The sequence below is a fragment of the Triticum aestivum genome, chromosome 4D (assembly GCF_018294505.1).
Source record: "Triticum aestivum cultivar Chinese Spring chromosome 4D, IWGSC CS RefSeq v2.1, whole genome shotgun sequence".
NCBI classification, from domain to species: domain Eukaryota; kingdom Viridiplantae; phylum Streptophyta; class Magnoliopsida; order Poales; family Poaceae; genus Triticum; species Triticum aestivum.
In genome coordinates this window covers 443097510-443120381 of record NC_057805.1, presented here as the reverse complement: position 1 = coordinate 443120381, position 22872 = coordinate 443097510, and the positions used below count along the sequence as shown (strand labels likewise).

At 45.2% G+C, this 22872-nt stretch overlaps 1 protein-coding gene across 2 annotated transcripts; it reads left to right on the top strand.

Annotated features, from left to right (window-relative positions):
* LOC123100249 (uncharacterized) lies at positions 1 to 4334 on the top strand. Of its 2 annotated transcripts, none has more exons than XM_044522203.1 (9): positions 1 to 485; positions 653 to 955; positions 2878 to 2985; positions 3081 to 3122; positions 3210 to 3308; positions 3390 to 3482; positions 3592 to 3705; positions 3804 to 3836; positions 3923 to 4334. In XM_044522203.1, exons 1-7 carry the CDS (start codon positions 180 to 182, stop codon positions 3598 to 3600), a joined length of 960 nt encoding a protein of 319 aa, XP_044378138.1. In that variant the 5' UTR covers positions 1 to 179; the 3' UTR covers positions 3601 to 3705; positions 3804 to 3836; positions 3923 to 4334. The 2 variants fall into 2 exon arrangements, with proteins under 2 accessions (XP_044378138.1, XP_044378137.1); XM_044522202.1 differs by having other exon boundaries at positions 644 to 955.
* Positions 4335 to 22872: the final 18538 nt, after the last annotated feature.

Here is a 22872-nt window from a genome sequence, read left to right as displayed (position 1 = left end):
ACCTTACGGTGCCAGGACCGCAGAGACGGGACTCTCCCGGCCATGGCCGATTAGGTTAGGGTTTCGACGGTTGCCGCCGCCGCATCGCGTAAAGGGGTCGGGGTGCTCGAGCACGAGCGGAGGGCGCCGTCGGTGTGCGTCCCGAAAAGGCGGCCGCGGGCACGGGCTCGAGCGGAGAGATGCTGCACGAGCATGAGCACCCTGCAGCAGAGGACATTCCCGAATCTGATCCCGACGAGTGTGTAGTTGATGTCAAGAAAACAGAGTTGCACATACAAGATATACGTGAAGCGAAACTTTTGATCCAAGAGCTGAATCAATCGGGCGTGGGAGAGGATATCAGCGATGAGGAGTTCCTTGCTTACTTTGACCAGCTGGCTCCCGGGCCTCCGTGGGTTGATCTCAAAGCTGGGCTGACAGAAGAGGGTCTCGTTCAGCAATACGTCGACCATGCACTGTGCCGCTTCAGATATTACAAATACAAGGTTAAATTCCACAGTTCTATCTGTATAATTGCCAGAATTCACACATGCCATGCATTCTATTGCGACCATTTACTTTCTCTTCTATCCTATATTTGCTGGATTATTTAACCTCATGTTTGCATTTAATTTGATCTTCTATGTCATCTCATTGTCTACAGTTGTCACAGCCCAAGGAAGAGCCGCATGGTGATAACCTTCTCGAGGAAGAAGAGGACGATAAGGAAGAAAGGGAATATTTAGCTACATTGACAGAGAAGCAACTTCTTTTCCTTGAGGAAGATGACGCTACATCGGAAGAGGATGATAACCTTATGGATAAAACTGAGCATGACTGTAATATGGAGTTTCTTGAGGAGAAGGGATTTTTCATTAGCTTTGAAGAAGACGGAACACTCGATTGGTTTTTCTACCCTGCTTACTGCGAATGTGCTTCCCTGAGTGACTATCAACGCCTAGTCCTAAAAAATTATGTGAGTTATCTTCAATTTATAATTGTGGTCAATTGTACTGGCGCAATTGTCTGTCAATCACACACATTATGCAGTCTCCAAAACTGCCATTCTTGTTTAGAAAGAAGTAGAGAAATGTAGCAGGACCAAATATGGTGCCCACAGATAAAATCTTTTCACCTTATTCCTTAGTGCTCATTACCTTCGTCTTTTATGAAACGGCTCAGAGCTCCCCCCCCTCCCCGCGTCGCTCCCGTGTGGCGACCGGGGGGGAAACCCTAGCCGCCGGCTTCGAGCCTTCCCTCCTCCCTTCCCTCCCTCGCCGCCGCCGGACCTTGCTGTCGGGCAAAGCCCGCCGGCGCCGGTGGCGGCGGGGCTCCATCTCCATCCCGCTCGGAGGTTGTTGGCGCGGGTCGATGGCGTCCGGCCGAGCTTCGCACTGGTGAGGGGCGCGGAGGCGTGGCGGCGGGCCCTGGCGGCGGGGTAGTGAGGGCCTGGTGGCGGCGCGGTGGGCTTCACGAGGTGGCTCTTGCTCGCGGATGCGGTGGCGGCCTGGTCTGGGCTCGGCCAGATCTGGTGGGCCGGCGGACGGGGGCGGCGCGCGGCGCCTCTCCGGCAGGGTGGGCACGTCTGCTGTGGCATGTGGCGCGGCGGACGGGCTCGGGGCGGGCGCGCGAGCTGGTGGTGCGTGCTGGCCGACCTCCAGTCAGGGCTCCCCTGTTCCGGCCCCTGGACGACGGCGAGCGGCGCGGGGTGGCTCTCCCGGTGAGTGCTCTTGGCTGCGGGTGCGGGTTGGCTTCGCGCTCCTTGTCGATGGTTGGGCGGGCTGCCGTTGGTGGCCTCGCGTCGAGCTGCGGCGGGCGCCATGGTGAGGCGACACGGGGGTGTGTCCGGTGGGGAGTTCTCAGGAGGGATGGGAGGCCCCGATGGCCACCTGTCGCCGGTGCAGGGGTGCACCGGTCCGGATGCGTCCGCTCCCCTCCCCCTTTCCTCGGTTCTGTGCTCTTTGTTGGGGTTCTGGCGATGTTCGAGGCAGGGCGGTTGCTGGCATCTCCATAGGCGGCGGCTGCCAGTCAGGCCAAAGCCAAGGCCTTTGGGTGTTCACGGAGTTGCTTGGATGCTAGGCGGCGGCCCTGGCGGTGGGAGACGCGGCGTTCGTGGGCGGAGCGCGCATCTTGGGTGCGGTCGGGCAGCCATGGCCACGTGGGTGGCATGGCTGGCGATGTTTGGCGAAGCATGGTGGTTTGGTAGAGGGTTAACATCAGAGCGCATAACTTGCCCAGTCTTCTCCGGCCGACGGTGGCGGCGGCCGCGGGCGTCGTTTCCTTCATGAAGGCTCCGTCGTGGTGTTCTCTTCTCTCCATCTTGCTCCGGGTGAAAACTTGATCTCCGAGATCGGGCGGTGGCGACTTTCGATGTCGTGCCCTTCTTGAAGGCACCGCCTTGGAGTCCATGCTTCGCCATTGTCCCGCTTCACTTCTTCTCGGTGGCTAGGTCTCGGAAGGTCCTCGTCGGCCCCAAGTGTTTGGTAGTGTGCTTGGTGGTCGATTGGGTAGTGTTGCGGTGCATCGGCACCCTTTTATCTTGCCTTGGGTGTGTGTGTTGTGTGGGTGGTTGCGTGTTGTATCCGGATTTGTACTTCTGGTCGTTGCTTTATCTATAAAGCGGGGCGAAAGCCTTTTTCGGTATGAAACGGCTCACTGATTGACTCTTTGACTCTGTCTAATAATTTTTTTTGTTTTGTAAGCAACTGAATTGTATTTTCTGATAAATACTAGCCACTTATTTATTTTTCTTTTTATCATATATGGTTAAAAATTGTTTTTTTTTCTTTGCAGCTTCAAGCCTTTAGTTCAATCAAATCTTTGCTTAGGTTATGTAATTGCCTGTCGTTCTAAAAATTGCTAAGCAATCGATTTCTCTCTCTGTCCTTTTCAATGTAGGGTGGTACCGAGTACAGCATGTGGAGTGACTACCATAGCTACCTTCATAGCTATGATATTGAACGAGAGTATCTCAAGTACTGCGAGGAATTATCCAAGCGACTGAAGGTATGTATCAGAGATCATGTTAAGGAAATCGTCTAATTTTGTTCAATGCTTTCAAGCTTCTTTGGACTTACAACTTTCTTTTTCTCTGGCAACAGTGGATGGAAGATTATGTCGATATTTGCCGCTCATCCGTCAAAGTAAGTATGGCCTTACAAAATTCTTGGAATGACACTGTTAATTATTTGTATATCTTGTAACACCCTCATAACTTTGTTGTTGTTCAGTGGGGTAAAATATCTTCCCGAGGAGCATTTCAAGCAATTAAGATTGCTGCTACTAGCTTTCCCAAGATCACTCCTACTTTAGCTTACAATGGCTTTGATGTAGGATCTTTCACACACATGAATTTAATGTAGCTTACAATGGCCTATATTGTATCTGACAGTTGCATTCACTTGATTTAGGAGTATAAAGAGCGCATTTGCTATTATCATACTTGGTTTAAGGAGTATGATCGTTTGTACTTTGAGATTTGGCGGCGGGTCACAAAGGGAACGGTTAGTGTGTTATGCGCAACTAAGCAACTACTCAATGATGGTTCATTGTTTCGAATACACTGTATATGTTTAGCAATGCACGACCTTTCCCTTGAATAATGTTCAACAGAGTTTCTGAAAGGCTATGGAGGACGTTTGTAAGATGAACAAGTTTCCGGTACGACAAGGTTTAATGCAAACTGCGCTGGACCATGAGTACACCATGACGTTGCTGGAAGAGGACGTACGTTAGCTGTTTTGATTAATAGATAATTTGCACTTGTAACTTAATATTCTTTTCTGTGCATATATGCTTATCTCTTTTCATCTTCCTGACTTCAGTTCCATACCTGCACGGCAGCCATTCGCCCTGGAGTAAGTAGCGTCTTTTGTATGTGACATGCAGGTGTAATTCATTGAAATATTTTCTTCTATCTGATGTATGGTCTGCTTTCCTACAGGTTAAAGAGGATAAAGCTAAGGAGTTGATTGCAGACAGAGTTAAAAAGCTGGTACTGCAATTTGTGAATTCACCTCTGGATTATTCATGGAGTTAAATACACTAGGGGTGCCTCAACTTGTTTGGTACGGTCAGTTTGGTGCCTAAAGTTGTAAAATACATGGAACTGATGCTCGAACTTGTCTGGTTGTGCAAATACGGTGCTTCCTTCCGTATCCAGACGTATGCTATGCCGGCATGGAGTGACAGCGTGGCGGTGGCCCACATGTAAGTGGCTGAGAGCAGGGGAGGAGCTGGGTAGCCTACGCGTGAGGAGTCGCCTCATATTTTATTTAATCACGTATGAAAGCCAATAGTAAAAATAAATTGCATGATTTAGAATCCATGCTGAGATCTCACAGTCGCAGATTGTATTGTACGCATAAGCTATCCACCACGCCAAAATATGCACAGTGGACTTTCATAAAGTCGAATTATATATACGGTGTTGCTGTGCAAAAGGTAACATTGGAGCACGGGCATATTGTGCCAGTTTCTCTTAAGTTCAGAGAATTGGATTTTTACAACTAAAAAAAATTCCAAAATCTTTTATACGTGCACACATAGAAGTGTAATATATTGTGCGAATTTTCATCAAAATTCGCGTTTGTATGTGAGAGATACCAAAAATATACATACATGCAAAAAACACGAGAGAGAGATCAAACACATAGCTACTGGTACATACCCTCAGCCCCGAGGGTGGATTACTCCCTCCTCGTCATGGAGAGCGCCGGGATGATGAAGATGGCCACCGGTGAGGGATTCCCCCCTCCGGCAGGGTGCCGGAACAAGGTCCCGATTGGTTTTTGGTGGCTACAGAGGCTTGCGGCGGCGGAACTCCCGATCTAGGTTATTTTCTGGAGGTTTTGTATATAAAAGAGGTTTTGGCATCGAGAACAAGTCAGGGGGGTCTCCGGGCTGTCCACGAGGTAGGGGGGCGCGCCCAGGGGGTGGGCGCGCCTCCCACCCTCGTGGGCAGCCCGGGACTCTTCTGGCCCAACTCTTTTACTCCATGGCCTTCTTCTGGTCCAAAAATAAGCTCCGTCAAGTTTCAGGTCAATTGGACTCCGTTTGGTTTTCCTTTTCTGCGATACTCAAAAACAAGAAAAAACAGAAACTGGCACTGGGCTCTAGGTTAATAGGTTAGTCCCAAAAATCATATAAAATAGCATATAAATGCATATAAAACATCCTAGAAGGATAATATAATAGCATGAATACTTCATAAATTATAGATACGTTGGAGACATATCAATCATCCCTTCCTCTTTGGGGAAATACCGACGTAGCTTCAAGCGACATCAATCACCACTTAATGTCATCCTTCATGGGTTGTATGAGATCTTCCTCTTGATGCAAACCTATGGAAACATACCTAACCCCACATAGAACTCTCACGTAGACCATGGGTTAGTACACAAAGCGTAATGGACAATGCTTACCATACCATGGGATCACTTGATCTCTCTCCGTACATCTTGTATGCTTTGTGTGTTGATCAACTTGATTCACTCTTTGACTTAGTCTTGAGAGTAGTGTAGTTTGGTAGAATGGTTTGCAAAGTTTTAGGCCAAATCGATGAGTGTAGGTGGTACTTCATGTACAACTTGTTCTTTGGTCAAAATCTTTGATAATTTGTGTAGGTCAAATGGAGTGGTGGACTTTGAGGAAATTAGGGTGGTGAGGTTGTTTTGTCATGGTTGATCACCATGGCAAATTTGAGGTCCAATGGATGGGTGAAAAATATACTTCCTTCACAAAATGGTTTGGTGTATAAAAAGTTTGGGAATTTGTGGATGGGTTTGTAAGAGTTGGGTGAGGCTCAAAACTGGTGGTTAGGCTTTATGTGGCTAGGTTATGATCTATGCAAAATTTACCGAAAAATGCTTTCGCCCCGCTTTATATATAAAGCACCAACCAACATCCGAGCCGATACAAACGACAACACGCCACACCAACACACACCCAAGGCCAGATACATAGGTGCCAAGGACCTACAACAACAACACACCGAACGACTTGAAGTAGACTAAACAATGACTGTAAGCAACACTACGGAGCCGCCGGAGCCTTTCACGGTGAAGATACCACGAAGAGGTGAAGCTGAGAGTTGATGAACCGTGAGCTCCAAGACAGTGCCTTCAGGAAGGATACAACACCGAAGCGCCGCCACCACCCGATCCAAAGATCTAGATTTTCATCTGGAGCACGACGAAGGGAAAGGAGCAACCACAACGGAGACTTCAGGAAGATGACGACGACCACGGGCGCCGCCTCCGTCGGCTCGGCCAATGCCAGGCAAGATTTTCACCCCGGCAATCATACTCCGCCTTCACCAAGGTGCCGCCAGGCACAAGACCCAAATGGCACACCACCACGAAACATCAAACCGCCAGCCACCACGCCGCCCCCGCGGCCATGGCTGCTAGCCGCCTGCACCTGAGCCACGAGCTCTGCCCACGAGCACCGCAGCCCCCGCCAACCAGACCGCCGTCCAGGAAACAAGACACCCCATAGGTCCTTCAAGTTGCGAGCGATGAACCGACCGGCTTGCTCCAACCGCCGCCAGAGTGCCGGTGACCAGAACGACCAGACCGATCAGGGAGCCATCAGGTCTAAGAAAAGGTGAAGCGGGAGCGGACGTCGTCAACGCTCGGCACCCCTGCTGGTGACGGGTGGCCCGACCGCATCGGAGCCACCTATCACACCCACCACCTCTTCCAAACGCCACCCCTGACGCCCAACCTCTGCTCCCAGCTGGATCTGTATCTGGCAAGGACCGACCACCCGCCCAGCCATGCAGAGATCGCCGGACAGGCCGTAGCCGAAGCCGAAGACAACCAACAGGGCATCCACACAGGCCACCTGCGAATGAACAGATGCCAAACCTGACTCCAGCCGTCGCCGCAACGCCGGCCCGACCAAACACCGTGAGGCCACCACGCCGTAGCCCACGCCCCTCGCAACGACCAACGCCGGGCCGCTGCCTCCACCTCGCGCCCATTTCCCACACCAGCTGGAAGGACCAGCCGCAGCAGGCACGCGCACCACCCACAGCCTCTACCTGCAGCCATCGCCGTCGGCCCACACCGCCCGCAGCCCACGCCGCCCGCCGCCGCCAACTGCCAAATCTACGGCCGCCACAGCCGCAGGCACGCCCCCCCCCCCCACTTCGCAGCCGGCCACGCCGCCCAAAGCCCCGAGGGCCACTGCTGGAGAGGCCTGTGCTGCGCCACCGCGCCCTGCAACCGCACGGAGTCCCGACCCAGCGGCGCCGGCCCGCACCGGAGCCCCTGCGTGAGGAGGCGAGAGGTCCCGCCGCCGACGACGCCGGCTGGGCTTCGCCCAGCCGCGTCCCCTGGCGGCGGCGAGGAGGAGGAGGGCCGGGAAGGGAGTTGCGGGCGGCGGCAGCTGGGGATCCTCCCCATAGCCCACGGGCACGACGAGGGAGGGAGAGGATAAGGTACAATCCTTGGTTCGTCTCTATGCAAAATTTCAGCTTCATAGGACAAAGGCACAATGCACTTGCTTCATAGGTCAACAGATTTGGCAGACACTTAAGAAGGATGCTCTAGTCAAAATTTGATTTATAGGTGTTTGAATGGAAATAGAGTTTCTAGGTATAGGAGGGTTTCTGGAAAATTTGGTGAGGCCAAAGTGTCAAAGGAAAAAGGGTCCCCAGTGCAAAGATGGTCTCTAGGTTTTAATTTTAGTAAAAGGGTTTAGGGTTTTAGTGATCCAAACTTAAGACAAAATTATCCAGGGTCAAGGTAACTTGGGTAGGTTAACAAGGCTTGAGCAACCAAGCAAGTCAATCATCATCAAGTATACACCAAGTTTCAAGAAAATCCAAGAACACCAGAAGAAAAAGGCAGAAGCCACAACTTGCAAAAGGAATTTTCAGGCAGTGAAAATCCAGGTTGTTACAACCGGTGAACAACTGTGACGATTCTAGGTAATGAGGTTGTGCTTCCCGACGAACCTTCACCCCACACCCTAAGATAGATATTGTGGTTGTTGCTTCCTCGACGAGGTCGGCCTCCCCCATCTCATGCTCAGGGCGACAGGAAAGTGACCGACACCGCGAATATTTCAAGTACATGATATTTAGCAAACCCTCCTTTTTTTTAATTTAGGGAACCCAAAGACTAAGTGCTTCTCTCTCTACGTATATACCTTTGTACTTGAAAAATAAGGAGTATAGAAGTCAAGTAAAAAAAAGAGTACAAATTATGTCTAAGTCGAACGGTGCCAAGTTTGATTAAAATTTAGGAAAACTATCAATCATACCAATACTCAATTTTTGCACTATCAGACGTCACACATTTATACGTCTTCTTTTCAAGCATGGACGGAGTACATGCCTAAGTTTTAACATAACCAAATCTTTAGCGGATTTTTTTTTCAAAAATTATCATGCTTGCAGCATCTCTTTTTTTGACAAGAACAGCAGGAGCTCTGCCTTTGCATTGTAGATGGGAAGGAGGTACATGGTACAAGTAGAGGTGGCAAACTGCCCAAAAAAGCCAAAAACACAGGAAAACACTTGCTCTCGTACAGAGAGCTACAGATGCAAACTAGACAGCATCCTAAACCATGTTTCTACCCAGCCACCTGGATGGAAGGACGGAAGGCCTCGTTGAGCATTTTGATATCATCCTGAATGAGATTCACCAAGGCTCTTGACGCCATCTCAGCATTCTCAAAGACCCTTATGTTCCGTTCCTTTCAAAGATGCCAAGCAATGTATGCCGAGAGGGATGTTTCCTCCGCAGCCTTGGATTGTGCACCGCAATGCATATAGAGCCTGTTCCACCAATCTGAAACTGAGTTTGCAGAGTGCACCACGTTGTAAATCCTGTCACTTGTACCCTGGAATAGGTACCAGACCTCTCTCGCATAGCTGCACCGCAGCGTGATATGTTCTGCGGTTTCAGGCTCCTGATCACACAGCCGACAGCAGGCATTGTATGGCCATCGTCTAGCCTGCAGCCTGTCCGCAGTCCAATTTCTATTCTGCAGCAATAGCCAGATGTAGAACCGTACCTTTCCCTCAAGCTTTGTTCTCGATACGTGTGCAATCCCGGGCTGCTCAATCCATGCAGCGAACTAGATCTCATAAGCAGAGCAGGCCGAGTATCTTCCATTTGCAGTGACATTTTCGATAGCATTGATTCTTAGCATACAACAAAACTAACATGAGGGGCTCTCATGTTAGATGCAAGCAACCGTCTGACAGAGCTGTTAGATGGGTGTAGTTGGAGCAGAAGTCACTTCTATCCACCATTTTAACATAGCTTAAAAATTGCAAACAATGTACTATACGCTAAAAAATCGTGTAACTGCAAAAACTATATGCTAATTAAGAGTTACAACCCTAGCCAACACCCGATGCTTTGCCAAAAACTGCGTTTCTTTGAATAAGATTTAGTTTACTAACTACAAGTTGATACAGATCATTGCAAGAATTGCAAACGAACAATGTTGCAAAAATAATTAGGAAACATTATGCAGCATGTGTATGCACATTTTGGAACGGAGGGTGTACATGTCAAGTAATACTGCTAAAATTGCTCTCAGACTGCATAAATGACCTATTACAGTATCTTACAGGTCACTGCCATTTCTACACACAACTACATGTGGGAAGCACAGTACAACATGACAATGGATGGTTCAGTTTCATAATCTTATAAACAACGCTTGTTTGCCAATTATCTCATTCTTCAGAATCTTAATTATACTGTTGCCTCAGTCTTCTCGGAAGGAAGAATTTCAATAATGCGTGCGATCTCTATCTTTTTTCTGATATAATCCTCATAGGACTTGGGCATATTAACCTAAAAAAGAGAAGAATTTCACTAGGGAAATCATCTTTCAAAAGCATGACTAAGAGTTAAATACACCGGAGGTGCCTAAACTTGTCCTGCACGGTCAGTTTGGTGCCTAAAGTTGCAAAATACATAAAATTAGTGCCCAAACTTGTCCAGTCATGCAAATACGGTGCCTCCTTCCGTATTCAAACATACGCCCTGCCCACGTGAAGTTCCAGCATTGCAGTGGCCCACATGTAAGTGGATACGTGCAGGGACGAATTATTTTGCAGGAACATCCCTTGTATTTTATTTAATCATGTAGGGAAGTCCTCAAATACAGTGTATGCTAGAGAGAAATAACATGAAAAAAGATCTCCATGACTGTGTTTAGAACCTGCACCTCCAGGTTACCAAACGTCACGATCTGCCCACGTGGGCAAACTATCCGGTATGTACAAGTAATAGCTAGAAAATTATGTAGACCAATTCCACGTGTTGCTTTGCAATTTTTCTGATGCGTAATCTACCGGTTTTATTTTTTATTTTTTCTCCAAGTTCCTGTTTAGTTTTATGACACGCAAATTTCCCATATAAAAAATACAATAATTATCGATATGCAGTTACTATTTTTTTTTCTTTTCATTGTGTACTTTGAAGAGGTAAAATTAACTTTTTCAAAAATATATGTGGATTTAAAAGTTTCAAAAAATATTTAAGATTATTGTGTAAATTTATATATCTTCATTCCGGACCAGAAGGATACATGATTATGGTGTATCTTCATTGTATTTCTGAAATGCAAAATTATTAAACAATTGACAGCATTGTATTTTTTGAAATTATTCAACATATATGAAAATTACTGTGTAGTAATATTAAATTCTAGAAATGTATCAAAACATGTCAACCGTGTTTGTAGAATTGTAAGGATAATTTTACACACACAAAAGTTAATACTCTATGGACATATTCTAAAACATGTTGAACCTGACAAATTTCGTAAACACGTTATAACTTTTGAATACATGTGAAACATTTTCCAAAAACATGAAATGCACTAGCGCTTTCTTTTAAGTTCATGGCAGCTGTAACTTTTTCTTGCATTTCTTCTTTCAAAAGGTAAAAACAATATGAAAGACCAAAAATAAACATAAACTTGAAAAATAAAAATAAAACTTGTGTGGGCCCAAACGAGTGCCATATATAAAGGAATAGCTTGAAGAGGTACATAGCAGCCAAAGCGGATTTTCGGAGCACGGTGGCCACTGGGCATTTTTTTAAAGGTTAAAAATTGTCACTTAAAAGTTCAGATTTTTTTCACACCAGAAACGTATGCACGTGCACTGACTGTCAAATTTCGTACAAAATTATGTTATATTATGCCCTGCAATAAAGACAAAATTCTTGACAAATAACAAGGAAAATTTTGCATGTATGTATATTTTTGGTATCTCTCACATACAAACGCGAATTTTGATGAAAATTCGCACAATATATTACACTTCTATGTGTGCACGTATAAAAGATTTTGGAATTTTTTTAGTTGTAAAAATCCAATTCTCTGAACTTAAGAGAAACTGGCACAATATGCCCGTGCTCCAAAGTTACCTTTTGCACAGCAACACCGTATATATAATTCGACCTTATGAAAGTCCACTGTGCATATTTTGACGTGGTGGATAGCTTATGCGTACAATACAATCTGCGACTGTGAGATCTCAGCATGGATTCTAAATCATGCAATTTATTTTTACTATTGGCTTTCATACGTGATTAAATAAAATATGAGGCGACTCCTCACGCGCAGGCTACCCAGCTCTTCCCCTGCTCTCAGCCACTTACATGTGGGCCACCGCCATGCTGTCACTCCATGCCGGCATAGCGTACGTCTGGATATGGAAGGAGGCACCGTATTTGCACAACCAGACAAGTTCGAGCATCAGTTTCATGTATTTTACAACTTTAGGCACCAAACTGACCGTACCGAACAAGTTGAGGCACCCCTAGTGTATTTAACTCTGCTTCCCACATGTAGTTGTGTGTGTAGAAATGGCAGTGACCTGTAAGATACTGTAATAGGTCATTTATGCAGTCTGAGAGCAATTTTAGCAGTACTACTTGACATATACACCCTCCGTTCCAAAATGTGCATACACATGCTGCATAATGTTTCCTAATTATTTTTGCAACATTGTTCGTTTGCAATTCTTGCAATGATCTGTATCAACTTGTAGTTAGTAAACTAAATCTTATTCAAAGAAACACAGTTTTTGGCAAAGCATCGGGTGTTGGCTAGGGTTGTAACTCTTAATTAGCATATAGTTTTTGCAGTTCACGATTTTTTAGCGTATAGTACATTGTTTGCAATTTTTAAGCTATGTTAAAATGGTGGATAGAAGTGACTTCTGCTCCAACTACACCCATCTAACAGCTCTGTCGGACGGTTGCTTGCATCTAACATGCGAGCCCCTCATGTTAGTTTTGCTGTATGCTAAGAATCAATGCTATCGAAAATGTCACTGCAAATGGAAGATACTCGGCCTGCTCTGCTTATGAGATCTAGTTCGCTGCATGGATTGAGCAGCCCGGGATTGCACACGTGTCGAGAACAAAGCTTGAGGGAAAGGTACGGTTCTACATCTGGCTATTGCTGCAGAATAGAAATTGGACTGCGGACAGGCTGCAGGCTAGACGATGGCCATACAATGCCTGCTGTCGGCTGTGTGATCAGGAGCCCAAAACCGCATAACATATCACGCTGCGGTGCAGCTATGCGAGAGAGGTCTGGTACCTATTCCAGGGTACAAGTGACATGATTTACAACGTGGTGCACTCTGCAAACTCAGTTTCAGATTGGTGGAACATGCTCTATATGCATTGCGGTGCGCAATCCAAGGCTGCGGAGGAAACATCCCTCTCGGCATACATTGCTTGGCATCTTTGAAAGGAACGGAACAGAAGGGTCTTTGAGAATGCTGAGATGGCGTCAAGAGCCTTGGTGAATCTCATTCAGGATGATATCAAAATGCTCAACGAGGCCTTCCGTCCTTCCATCCAGGTGGCTGGGTAGAAACATGGTTTAGGATGCTGTCTAGTTTGCATCTGTAGCTCTCTGTACGAGAGCAAGTGTTTTCCTGTGTTTTTGGCTTTTTTGGGCAGTTTGCCGCCTCTACTTGTACCATGTACCTCCTTCCCATCTACAATGCAAAGGCAGAGCTCCTGCTGTTCTTGTCAAAAAAAGAGATGCTGCAAGCATGATAATTTTAGAAAAAAAAACCCGCTAAAGATTTGGTTATGTTAAAACTTAGGCATGTACTCCGTCCATGCTTGAAAAGAAGACGTATAAATGTGTGACGTCTGATAGTGCAAAAATTGAGTATTGGTATGATTGATAGTTTTCCTAAATTTTAATCAAACTTGGCACCGTTCGACTTAGACATAATTTGTACTCTTTTTTTTACTTGACTTCTATACTCCTTATTTTTCAAGTACAAAGATATATACGTAGAGAGAGAAGCACTTAGTCTTTGGGTTCCCTAAATTAAAAAAAAGGAGGGTTTGCTAAATATCATGTACTTGAAATATTCGCGGTGTCGGTCACTTTCCTGTCGCCCTGAGCATGAGATGGGGGAGGCCGACCTCGTCGAGGAAGCAACAACCACAATATCTATCTTAGGGTGTGGGGTGAAGGTTCGTCGGGAAGCACAACCTCATTACCTAGAATCGTCACAGTTGTTCACCGGTTGTAACAACCTGGATTTTCACTGCCTGAAAATTCCTTTTGCAAGTTGTGGCTTCTGCCTTTTTCTTCTGGTGTTCTTGGATTTTCTTGAAACTTGGTGTATACTTGATGATGATTGACTTGCTTGGTTGCTCAAGCCTTGTTAACCTACCCAAGTTACCTTGACCCTGGATAATTTTGTCTTAAGTTTGGATCACTAAAACCCTAAACCCTTTTACTAAAATTAAAACCTAGAGACCATCTTTGCACTGGGGACCCTTTTTCCTTTGACACTTTGGCCTCACCAAATTTTCCAGAAACCCTCCTATACCTATAAACTCTATTTCCATTCAAACACCTATAAATCAAATTTTGACTAGAGCATCCTTCTTAAGTGTCTGCCAAATCTGTTGACCTATGAAGCAAGTGCATTGTGCCTTTGTCCTATGAAGCTGAAATTTTGCATAGAGACGAATCAAGGATTGTACCTTATCCTCTCCCTCCCTCGTCGTGCCCGTGGGCTACGGGGAGGATCCCCAGCTGCCGCCGCCCGCAACTCCCTTCCCGGCCCTCCTCCTCCTCGCCGCCGCCAGGGGACGCGGCTGGGCGAAGCCCAGCCGGCGTCGTCGGCGGCGGGACCTCTCGCCTCCTCGCGCAGGGGCTCCGGTGCGGGCCGGCGCCGCTGGGTCGGGACTCCGTGCGGTTGCAGGGCGCGGTGGCGCAGCACATGCCTCTCCAGCGGTAGCCCTCGGGGCTTTGGGCGCCATGGCCGGCTGCTAAGTGGGAGGGAGGGGGGCGTGCCTGCGGCTGTGGTAGCAGTAGATTTGGCAGTTGGCGGCGGCGGGCGGTGTGGGCTGCGGGCGGTGTGGGCCGACGGCGGTGGCTGCAGGTAGAGGCTGTGGGTGGTGCGCGTGCCTGCTGCGGCTGGATCCTTCCAACTGGTGTGGGCAAGGGGCGCGAGGTGGAGGCAGCGGCCCGGCGTTGGTCATTGCGAGGGGCGTGGGCTACGGCGTGGTGGCCTCACGGTGTTTGGTCGGGCCGGCGTTGCGGCGACGGCTGGAGTCAGGTTTGGCTTCTGTTCATTCGCAGGTGCCCTGTGTGGATGCCCTGTTGGTCGTCTTCGGCTTCGTCTACGGCCGGTCCGGCGATCTCTGCGTGGCTGGGCGGGTGGTCGGTCCTTGCCAGATGCAGATCCAGCTGGGAGCAGAGGTTGGGCATCAGGGGTGGCGTTTGGAAGAGGTGGTGGGTGTGATAGGTGGCTCCGATGCGGTCGGGCCACCCGTCACCAGCAGGGGTGCCGAGCGTTGACGACGTCCGCTCCCGCTTCACCTCTTCTTAGACCCGATGGCTCCCTGATCGGTCTGGTCGTTCTGGTCACCGGCACTCTGGCGGCGGTTGGAGCAAGCCGGTCGGTTCATCGCTCGCAACTTGAAGGACCTATGGGGTGTCTTGTTTCCTGGACGGCGGTCTGGTTGGCGGGAGCTGCGGTGCTCGTGGGCTGAGCTCGCGGCTCAGGTGCGGGCGGCTAGCAGGCATGGCCGCGGGGGCGGCGTGGTGGCTGGCGGTTTGATGTTTCGTGGTGGTGTGCCGTTTGGGTCTTGTGCCTGGCAGCACCTTGGTGAAGGCGGAGTATGATTGCCGGGGTGAAAATCTTGCGTGGCATTGGCCGGGCCGACGGAGGCGGCGCTCGTGGTCGTCGTCATCTTCCTGAAGTCTCCGTTGTGGTTGCTCCTTTCCCTTCGTCGTGCTCCAGATGAAAATCTAGATCTTTGGATCGGGTGGTGGCGGCGCTTCGGTGTTGTATCCTTCTTGAAGGCACTGTCTTGGAGCTCACGGTTCGTCAACTCTCAGCTTCACCTCTTCGTGGTATCTTCACCTTGAAAGGCTCCGGCGGCTCCGTAGTGTTGCTTACAGTCATTGTTTAGTCTACTTCAAGTCGTTCGGTGTGTTGTTGTTGTAGGTCCTTGGCACCTATGTATCTGGCCTTGGGTGTGTGTTGGTGTTGCGTGTTGTCGTTTGTATCGGCTCGGATGTTGGTTGGTGCTTTATATATAAAGCGGGGCGAAAGCCTTTTTCGGTAAATTTTGCATAGATCATAACCTAGCCACATAAAGCCTAACCACCAGTTTTGAGCCTCACCCAACTCTTACAAACCCATCCACAAATTCCCAAACTTTTTATACACCAAACCATTTTGTGAAGGAAGTATATTTTCACCCATCCATTGGACCTCAAATTTGCCATGGTGATCAACCATGACAAAACAACCTCACCACCCTCATTTCCTCAAAGTCCACCACTCCATTTGACCTACACAAATTACCAAAGATTTTGACCAAAGAACAAGTTGTACATGAAGTACCACCTACACTCATCGATTTGGCCTAAAACTTTGCAAACCATTCTACCAAACTACACTACTCTCAAGACTAAGTCAAAGAGTGAATCAAGTTGATCAACACACAAAGCATACAAGATGTACGGAGAGAGATCAAGTGATCCCATGGTATGGTAAGCATTGTCCATTACGCTTTGTGTACTAACCCATGGTCTACGTGAGAGTTCTATGTGGGGTTAGGTATGTTTCCATAGGTTTGCATCAAGAGGAAGATCTCATACAACCCATGAAGGATGACATTAAGTGGTGATTGATGTCGCTTGAAGCTACGTCGGTATTTCCCCAAAGAGGAAGGGATGATTGATATGTCTCCAACGTATCTATAATTTATGAAGTATTCATGCTATTATATTATCCTTCTAGGATGTTTTATATGCATTTATATGCTATTTTATATGATTTTTGGGACTAACCTATTAACCTAGAGCCCAGTGCCAGTTTCTGTTTTTTCCTTGTTTTTGAGTATCGCAGAAAAGGAAAACCAAACGGAGTCCAATTGACCTGAAACTTGACGGAGCTTATTTTTGGACCAGAAGAAGGCCATGGAGTAAAAGAGTTGGGCCAGAAGAGTCCCGGGCTGCCCACGAGGGTGGGAGGCGCGCCCACCCCCTGGGCGCGCCCCCTACCTCGTGGACAGCCCGGAGACCCCCCTGACTTGTTCTCGACGCCAAAACCTCTTATATATACAGAAACCTCCAGAAAATAACCTAGATCGGGAGTTCCGCCGCCGCAAGCCTCTGTAGCCACCAAAAACCAATCGGGACCCTGTTCCGGCACCCTGCCGGAGGGGGGAATCCCTCACCGGTGGCCATCTTCATCATCCCGGCGCTCTCCATGACGAGGAGGGAGTAGTTCACCCTCGGGGCTGAGGGTATGTACCAGTAGCTATGTGTTTGATCTCTCTCTCTCTCTCTCGTGTTCTTGATTGGCACGATCTTGATGTATCGCGAGCTTTGCTATTATAGTTGGATCTTATGATGTTTCTCCCCCTCTACTCTCTTGTAATGGATTGAGTTTTCCCTTTGAAGTTATCTTATCGGATTGAGTCTTTAAGGATTTGAGAACACTTGATGTATGTCTTGCATGTGCTTATCTGTGGTGACAATGGGATATTCACGTGATCTACTTGATGTATGTTTTGGTGATCAACTTGCGGGTTCCGTGACCTTGTGAACTTATGCATAGGGGTTGGCACACGTTTTCGTCTTGACTCTCCGGTAGAAACTTTGGGGCACTCTTTGAAGTACTTTGTGTTGGTTGAATAGATGAATCTGAGATTGTGTGATGCATATCGTATAATCATACCCACGGATACTTGAGGTGACATTGGAGTATCTAGGTGACATTAGGGTTTTGGTTGATTTGTGTCTTAAGGTGTTATTCTAGTACGAACTCTATGATAGATCGAACGGAAAGAATAGCTTCGTGTTATTTTACTACGGACTCTTGAATAGATCGATCAGAAAGGATAACTTTGAGGTGGTTTCGTACCCTACAATAATCTCTTCGTTTGTTCTCCGCTATTAGTGACTTTGGAGTGACTCTTTGTTGCATGTTGAGGGATAGTTATATGATCCAATTATGTTATTATTGTTGAGAGAACTTGCACTAGTGAAAGTATGAACCCTAGGCCTTGTTTCCTAGCATTGCAATACCGTTTACGCTCACTTTTATCATTAGTTACCTTGCTGTTTTTATATTTTCAGATTACAAAAACCTATATCTACCATCCATATTGCACTTGTATCACCATCTCTTCGCCGAACTAGTGCACCTATACAATTTACCATTGTATTGGGTGTGTTGGGGACACAAGAGACTCTTTGTTATTTGGTTGCAGGGTTGTTTGAGAGAGACCATCTTCATCCTACGCCTCCCACGGATTGATAAACCTTAGGTCATCCACTTGAGGGACATTTGCTACTGTCCTACAAACCTCTGCACTTGGAGGCCCAACAACGTCTACAAGAAGAAGGTTGTGTAGTAGACATCAAGCTCTTTTCTGGCGCCGTTGCCGGGGAGGTGAGTACTTGAAGGTATATCTTTAGATCTTGCAATTGAATCTTTTAGTTTCTTGTTTTATCACTAGTTTAGTTTATAAAAGAAAACTACAAAAAAATGGAATTGAGGGTGCCTCATATGCTTCATCTTTTTAATATCTTTCGTGAAAATGATGGGAAGGAAAATTGTGCTCAAGTACTAGAAGAAGAATTACATAGAATGCTTGGCATAAAATATGTGAATGATGAGCATGATTGCAATGTTGTTAGTATGAATTATTTGAATACCCATGATGCTAATGATATGCAAAGCCACAAGCTTGGGGATGCTATGTTTGATGAAGATGATATGTTTAGTCCCCCAAGTTTTGATGAGCTAATTTATTATGATGAAAGCATGCCTCCTATTTATGATGATTATTGTGATGACACGTATGCTATAAAGAATAAATATAACCATGAAACTTGTCATCATGATTTTAATTTTCAATTGGATTATGCTTCACATGATAGTTATTTTGCTGAGTTTGCTCCCACTACTATTGATGAGAATAAATTTGCTTATGTGGAGAGTAATAAAATTTCTATGCTTGTAGATCATGAAAAGAATGCTTTAGGTGATAGTTATATTGTTGAATTCATTCATGATGCTACTAAAAATTATTATGAGTGAGGAACATATGCTTGTAGGAATTGCAATAATATCAAGTTTCATCTCTATGTGTTGAAAATCTTCAAGTTATGCTTGCTTTGCCTTCCTATGCTAGTTGATTATTGTTCCCATAAATTGTTTGTTCACAAAATCCCTATGCATAGGAAGTGGGTTAGACTTAAATGTGATAGTCATATTATTCATGATGCTCTCTTTATGTTTCAATTCTTATCTTTTATGTGAGCATCATTGAAATCATCATGCCTAGCTAGGGGCGTTAAACGTTAGCGCTTGTTGGGAGGCAACCCAATTTTACTTTTGTTCCTTGATTTTTGTTCCTGTTTAGTAATAAATAATTCATCTAGCCTCTGTTTAGATGTGGTTTTATGTTTTAGTTAGTGTTTGTGCCAAGTAGAACCTTTGGGAAGACTTGGGTGAAGTCTATGTGATCTTGCTGTAAAAAACAGAAACTTTTGCGCTCACGAGATTAGCTGCCATTTTTTACTAGAGAGTGATTTTAGGTTGATTCTTTCTGATGAAGATTAATAGACAAATTCCTCAGGTCCACCAATTTATTTCAGAATTTTTGGAGTTCCAGAAGTATTCGAATGATACAGATTACTACAGCATGTTCTGTTTTTGACATATTCTGTTTTCTATGTGTTGTTTGCTTATTTTGATGAATCTATGAGTAGTATCGGAGGGTATGAACCATAGATAAGTTGGAATACAGTAGATATTACACCAATATGAATTTAGAATGAGTTCACAACAGTACCTAAGTGGTGATTTATTTTCTTATACTAACGGAGCTTACAAGTTTTCTGTTAAGTTTTGTGTTGTGAAGTTTTCAAGTTTTGGGTAAAGATTCGATGGACTATGGAATAAGGAGTGGCAAGAGCCTAAGCTTGGGGATGCCCAAGGCACCCCAAGGTAATATTCAAGGAGAACCAAAAGCCTAAGCTTGGGGATGCCCCGGATGGCATCCCCTCTTTCGTCTTCGTTCATCGGTAACTTTACTTGGAGATACATTTTTATTCACCACATGATATGTGTTTTGCTTGGAGCGTCATTTTCTTTTGTTAGTATTTGCTTGCTGTTATTTATAATAATGTTTTGCATCTCTAGTTTCAATAAAAATGTCAAGGATAGCTTTTACTATGATTATTTTGCAAATATACATGTTGCTGTTTCAAAACAGAAAGTTTACCGCTGTTGCAAAAATTCCCTAGAAAAGTCAGAATATGATAAAATGTTGAAACTTTTTGCATAATAAGCTCTGATAAATTTTCTACAGTGTGGTAGAATTTCATAATGTTTGGAGTTAGGGAAGTATGATGAATCTTGCATTCTTTACAGACTGTACTGTTTTGGCAGATTGCTGTTTTGTTTGCATATGTTTGCTTGTTTAATGATTCTATTTGAGGATAGGAGTATTAAATATGCAGAGACATTTAGTATGCAATGTTGAATAATAATTTTTGTGATTTGTTACAGTAGAGAATGATAAGGTTTTTGCATTGGTTTATACTAACTTATCTCACGAGTTCTTGTTGAGTTTGGTGTGGATGAAGCTTTCGAGATTTAGGAAACCGTGATATGAGAGGAATTAAGGAGACACAAAAGCTCAAGCTTGGGGATGCCCAAGGCACCCCAAGATAATATTTCAAGAAGTCTCAAGCATCTAAGCTTGGGGATGCCCCGGTAGGCATCCCACCTTTCTTCTTCAACAATTATCGGTTAGTATCGGTTGAGCCTAAGTTTTTGCTTCTTCACATGATGAGTGCTATCCTTGAAATGTCGTTTTATTTTGTTTTGCTTGCTGTTTGAATAATATCCCAAGATCTGAAATTCTTAAATGAGAGAGAGTCTTCACATAGCTACATAATTATTTAACTACTCATTGATCTTCACTTATATCTTTTTGGAGTAGTTTGTCATTTACTCGTGTGCTTCACTTATATCCTATGAGTAAATGGTTGAATGATTTGAATATCATAAATCTGAAATTATATATGTTTCATATGCTTATCCCATGGGGAGTAATGACTTCACATATAAGAAGTAGAGGTGGTAAATTTATTGAAGGTTAGCAAACATTGTATTGGTCACTTGAACAATTCATGAAAGAATATTGAAGGAAGAGAGATTTCACATATAAATATACTATCTTGGACATCTTCTATGATTGTGAGCCCCATTAATTATTTTCAAACCTGAGCAAATTAGTTGAAGTTGGACAAGGAAGACAACATAATGAGTTATGCTTGGGTATATTTGTATAGAAGTTATATTGTTATGGATCCTCTAACATGTGGTGCTTGCTATTTAGAATCCTTTGCTAGCCAAAATATCTGTACTAAGCGGGAATACTGCTTGTGCATCCAAATTCCTTGAACCAAGTTTCTTCCATGAGTGTCCACCATATCTACCTATATGCGGTATTTACCTGCCGTTCCAAGTAAATTTGCATGTGCCAAACTCTAAACCTTCAAATAATAATCTGTTTTGTATGCCCGAATCGCTCATGTAGCGACTAGGGGCTGTCAGTATCTTCCATGCTAGGTGGGTTATTCTCACGATGAGTGGACTCCGCTCATCATTCACGAGAAAATGGCTGGTAACTGGGATGCCCAGTCCTATGATCAAAAGATCAAAAACAAAATCGCAAATAATTTAAACAAAACTCCCCCAGGATTGTTGATAGTTGGACGGCACCCGTTGTTTCGGACAAGCCGTGGAGTGTGATTGTTGGTGGAGGGGGAGTAAAATCTTTACCTTTCTGTTTGGGAACCGCCTATAATGTATCTAGTATGGAAGATATTGGGAACTCTTGGTCGTTATGTTGACAATGAAAGCATACCTCTCAAAATTATTTTCATCTCTGTTTTAAGCTTCGAGCTCTGGCACCTCTGCAAATCCCTGCTTCCCTCTGCGAAGGGCCTATGTTTTACTTTTATGCAAGAGTCAGTAGTATTCCTTCTCATTCCAACCTACTTTTTAGTTGGCAAGCATCATGTGATAGGGAAAGATCTAAGCATATATGACCATTCAAATATATTTGATCATGAATTATTATTGTTGACAATTATCTATATGATAAATAAGTTGGGAGGCGAAACATTAAGCCCCTATCTTTCTCTGTGTTCGATGGATGCTATTTGTTCTAAAAATATGCTTTGAGTGGTAGCAATCATGGAAGACTATATGATAATTGAGTATGTGGGATTTGCTAAATCAAAGCTCTTACATAGACCCTTCCTGCAAATAAGATGAACTGCAATTGTTTGATGAAAACATAGTTTGTTAGTTTTCAAGAAAGTTTATGGTCTATGCTTTAACATGTGGATAGCTTGTTACTTGATCATGAAAAGTTTTATGAGTTGAGCTACTGTTATGACATACAATGATGCTAGAAAAGGTGATTGAAATTATCATTGATCAAACTTGTGCACCTGCTAGCATTCACACTTCATAAATTATTTCTTTTATCATTTACCTACTCGAGGACGAGCAGGAATTAAGCTTGGGGATGCTGATACGTCTCCAACGTATCTATAATTTATGAAGTATTCATGCTATTATATTATCCTTCTAGGATGTTTTATATGCAGTTATATGCTATTCTATATGATTTTTGGGACTAACCTATTAACCTAGAGCCCAGTGCCAGTTTCTGTTTTTTCTTGTTTTTGAGTATCGCAGAAAAGGAAAACCAAACGGAGTCCAATTGACCTGAAACTTGACGGAGCTTATTTTTGGACCAGAAGAAGGCCATGGAGTAAAAGAGTTGGGCCAGAACAGTCCCGGGCTGCCCACGAGGGTGGGAGGCGCGCCCCTACCTCGTGGACAGCCCGGAGACCCCCCTGACTTGTTCTCGACACCAAAACCTCTTATATATACACAAACCTCCAGAAAATAACCTAGATCGGGAGTTCCGCCGCCGCAAGCCTCTGTAGCCACCAAAAAACAATCAGGACCTTATTCCGGCACCCTGCCGGAGGGGGGAATCCCTCACCGGTGGCCATCTTCATCACCCTGGCGCTCTCCATGACGAGGAGGGAGTAGTTCACCCTCGGGGCTGAGGGTATGTACCAGTAGCTATGTGTTTGATCTCTCTCTCTCTCTCTCTCTCTCTCGTGTTCTTGATTTGGCACGATCGTGATGTATCGCGAGCTTTGCTATTATAGTTGGATCTTATGATGTTTCTCCCCCTCTACTCTCTTGTAATGGATTGAGTTTTCCCTTTGAAGTTATCTTATCGGATTGAGTCTTTAAGGATTTGAGAACACATGATGTATGTCTTGCATGTGCTTATCTGT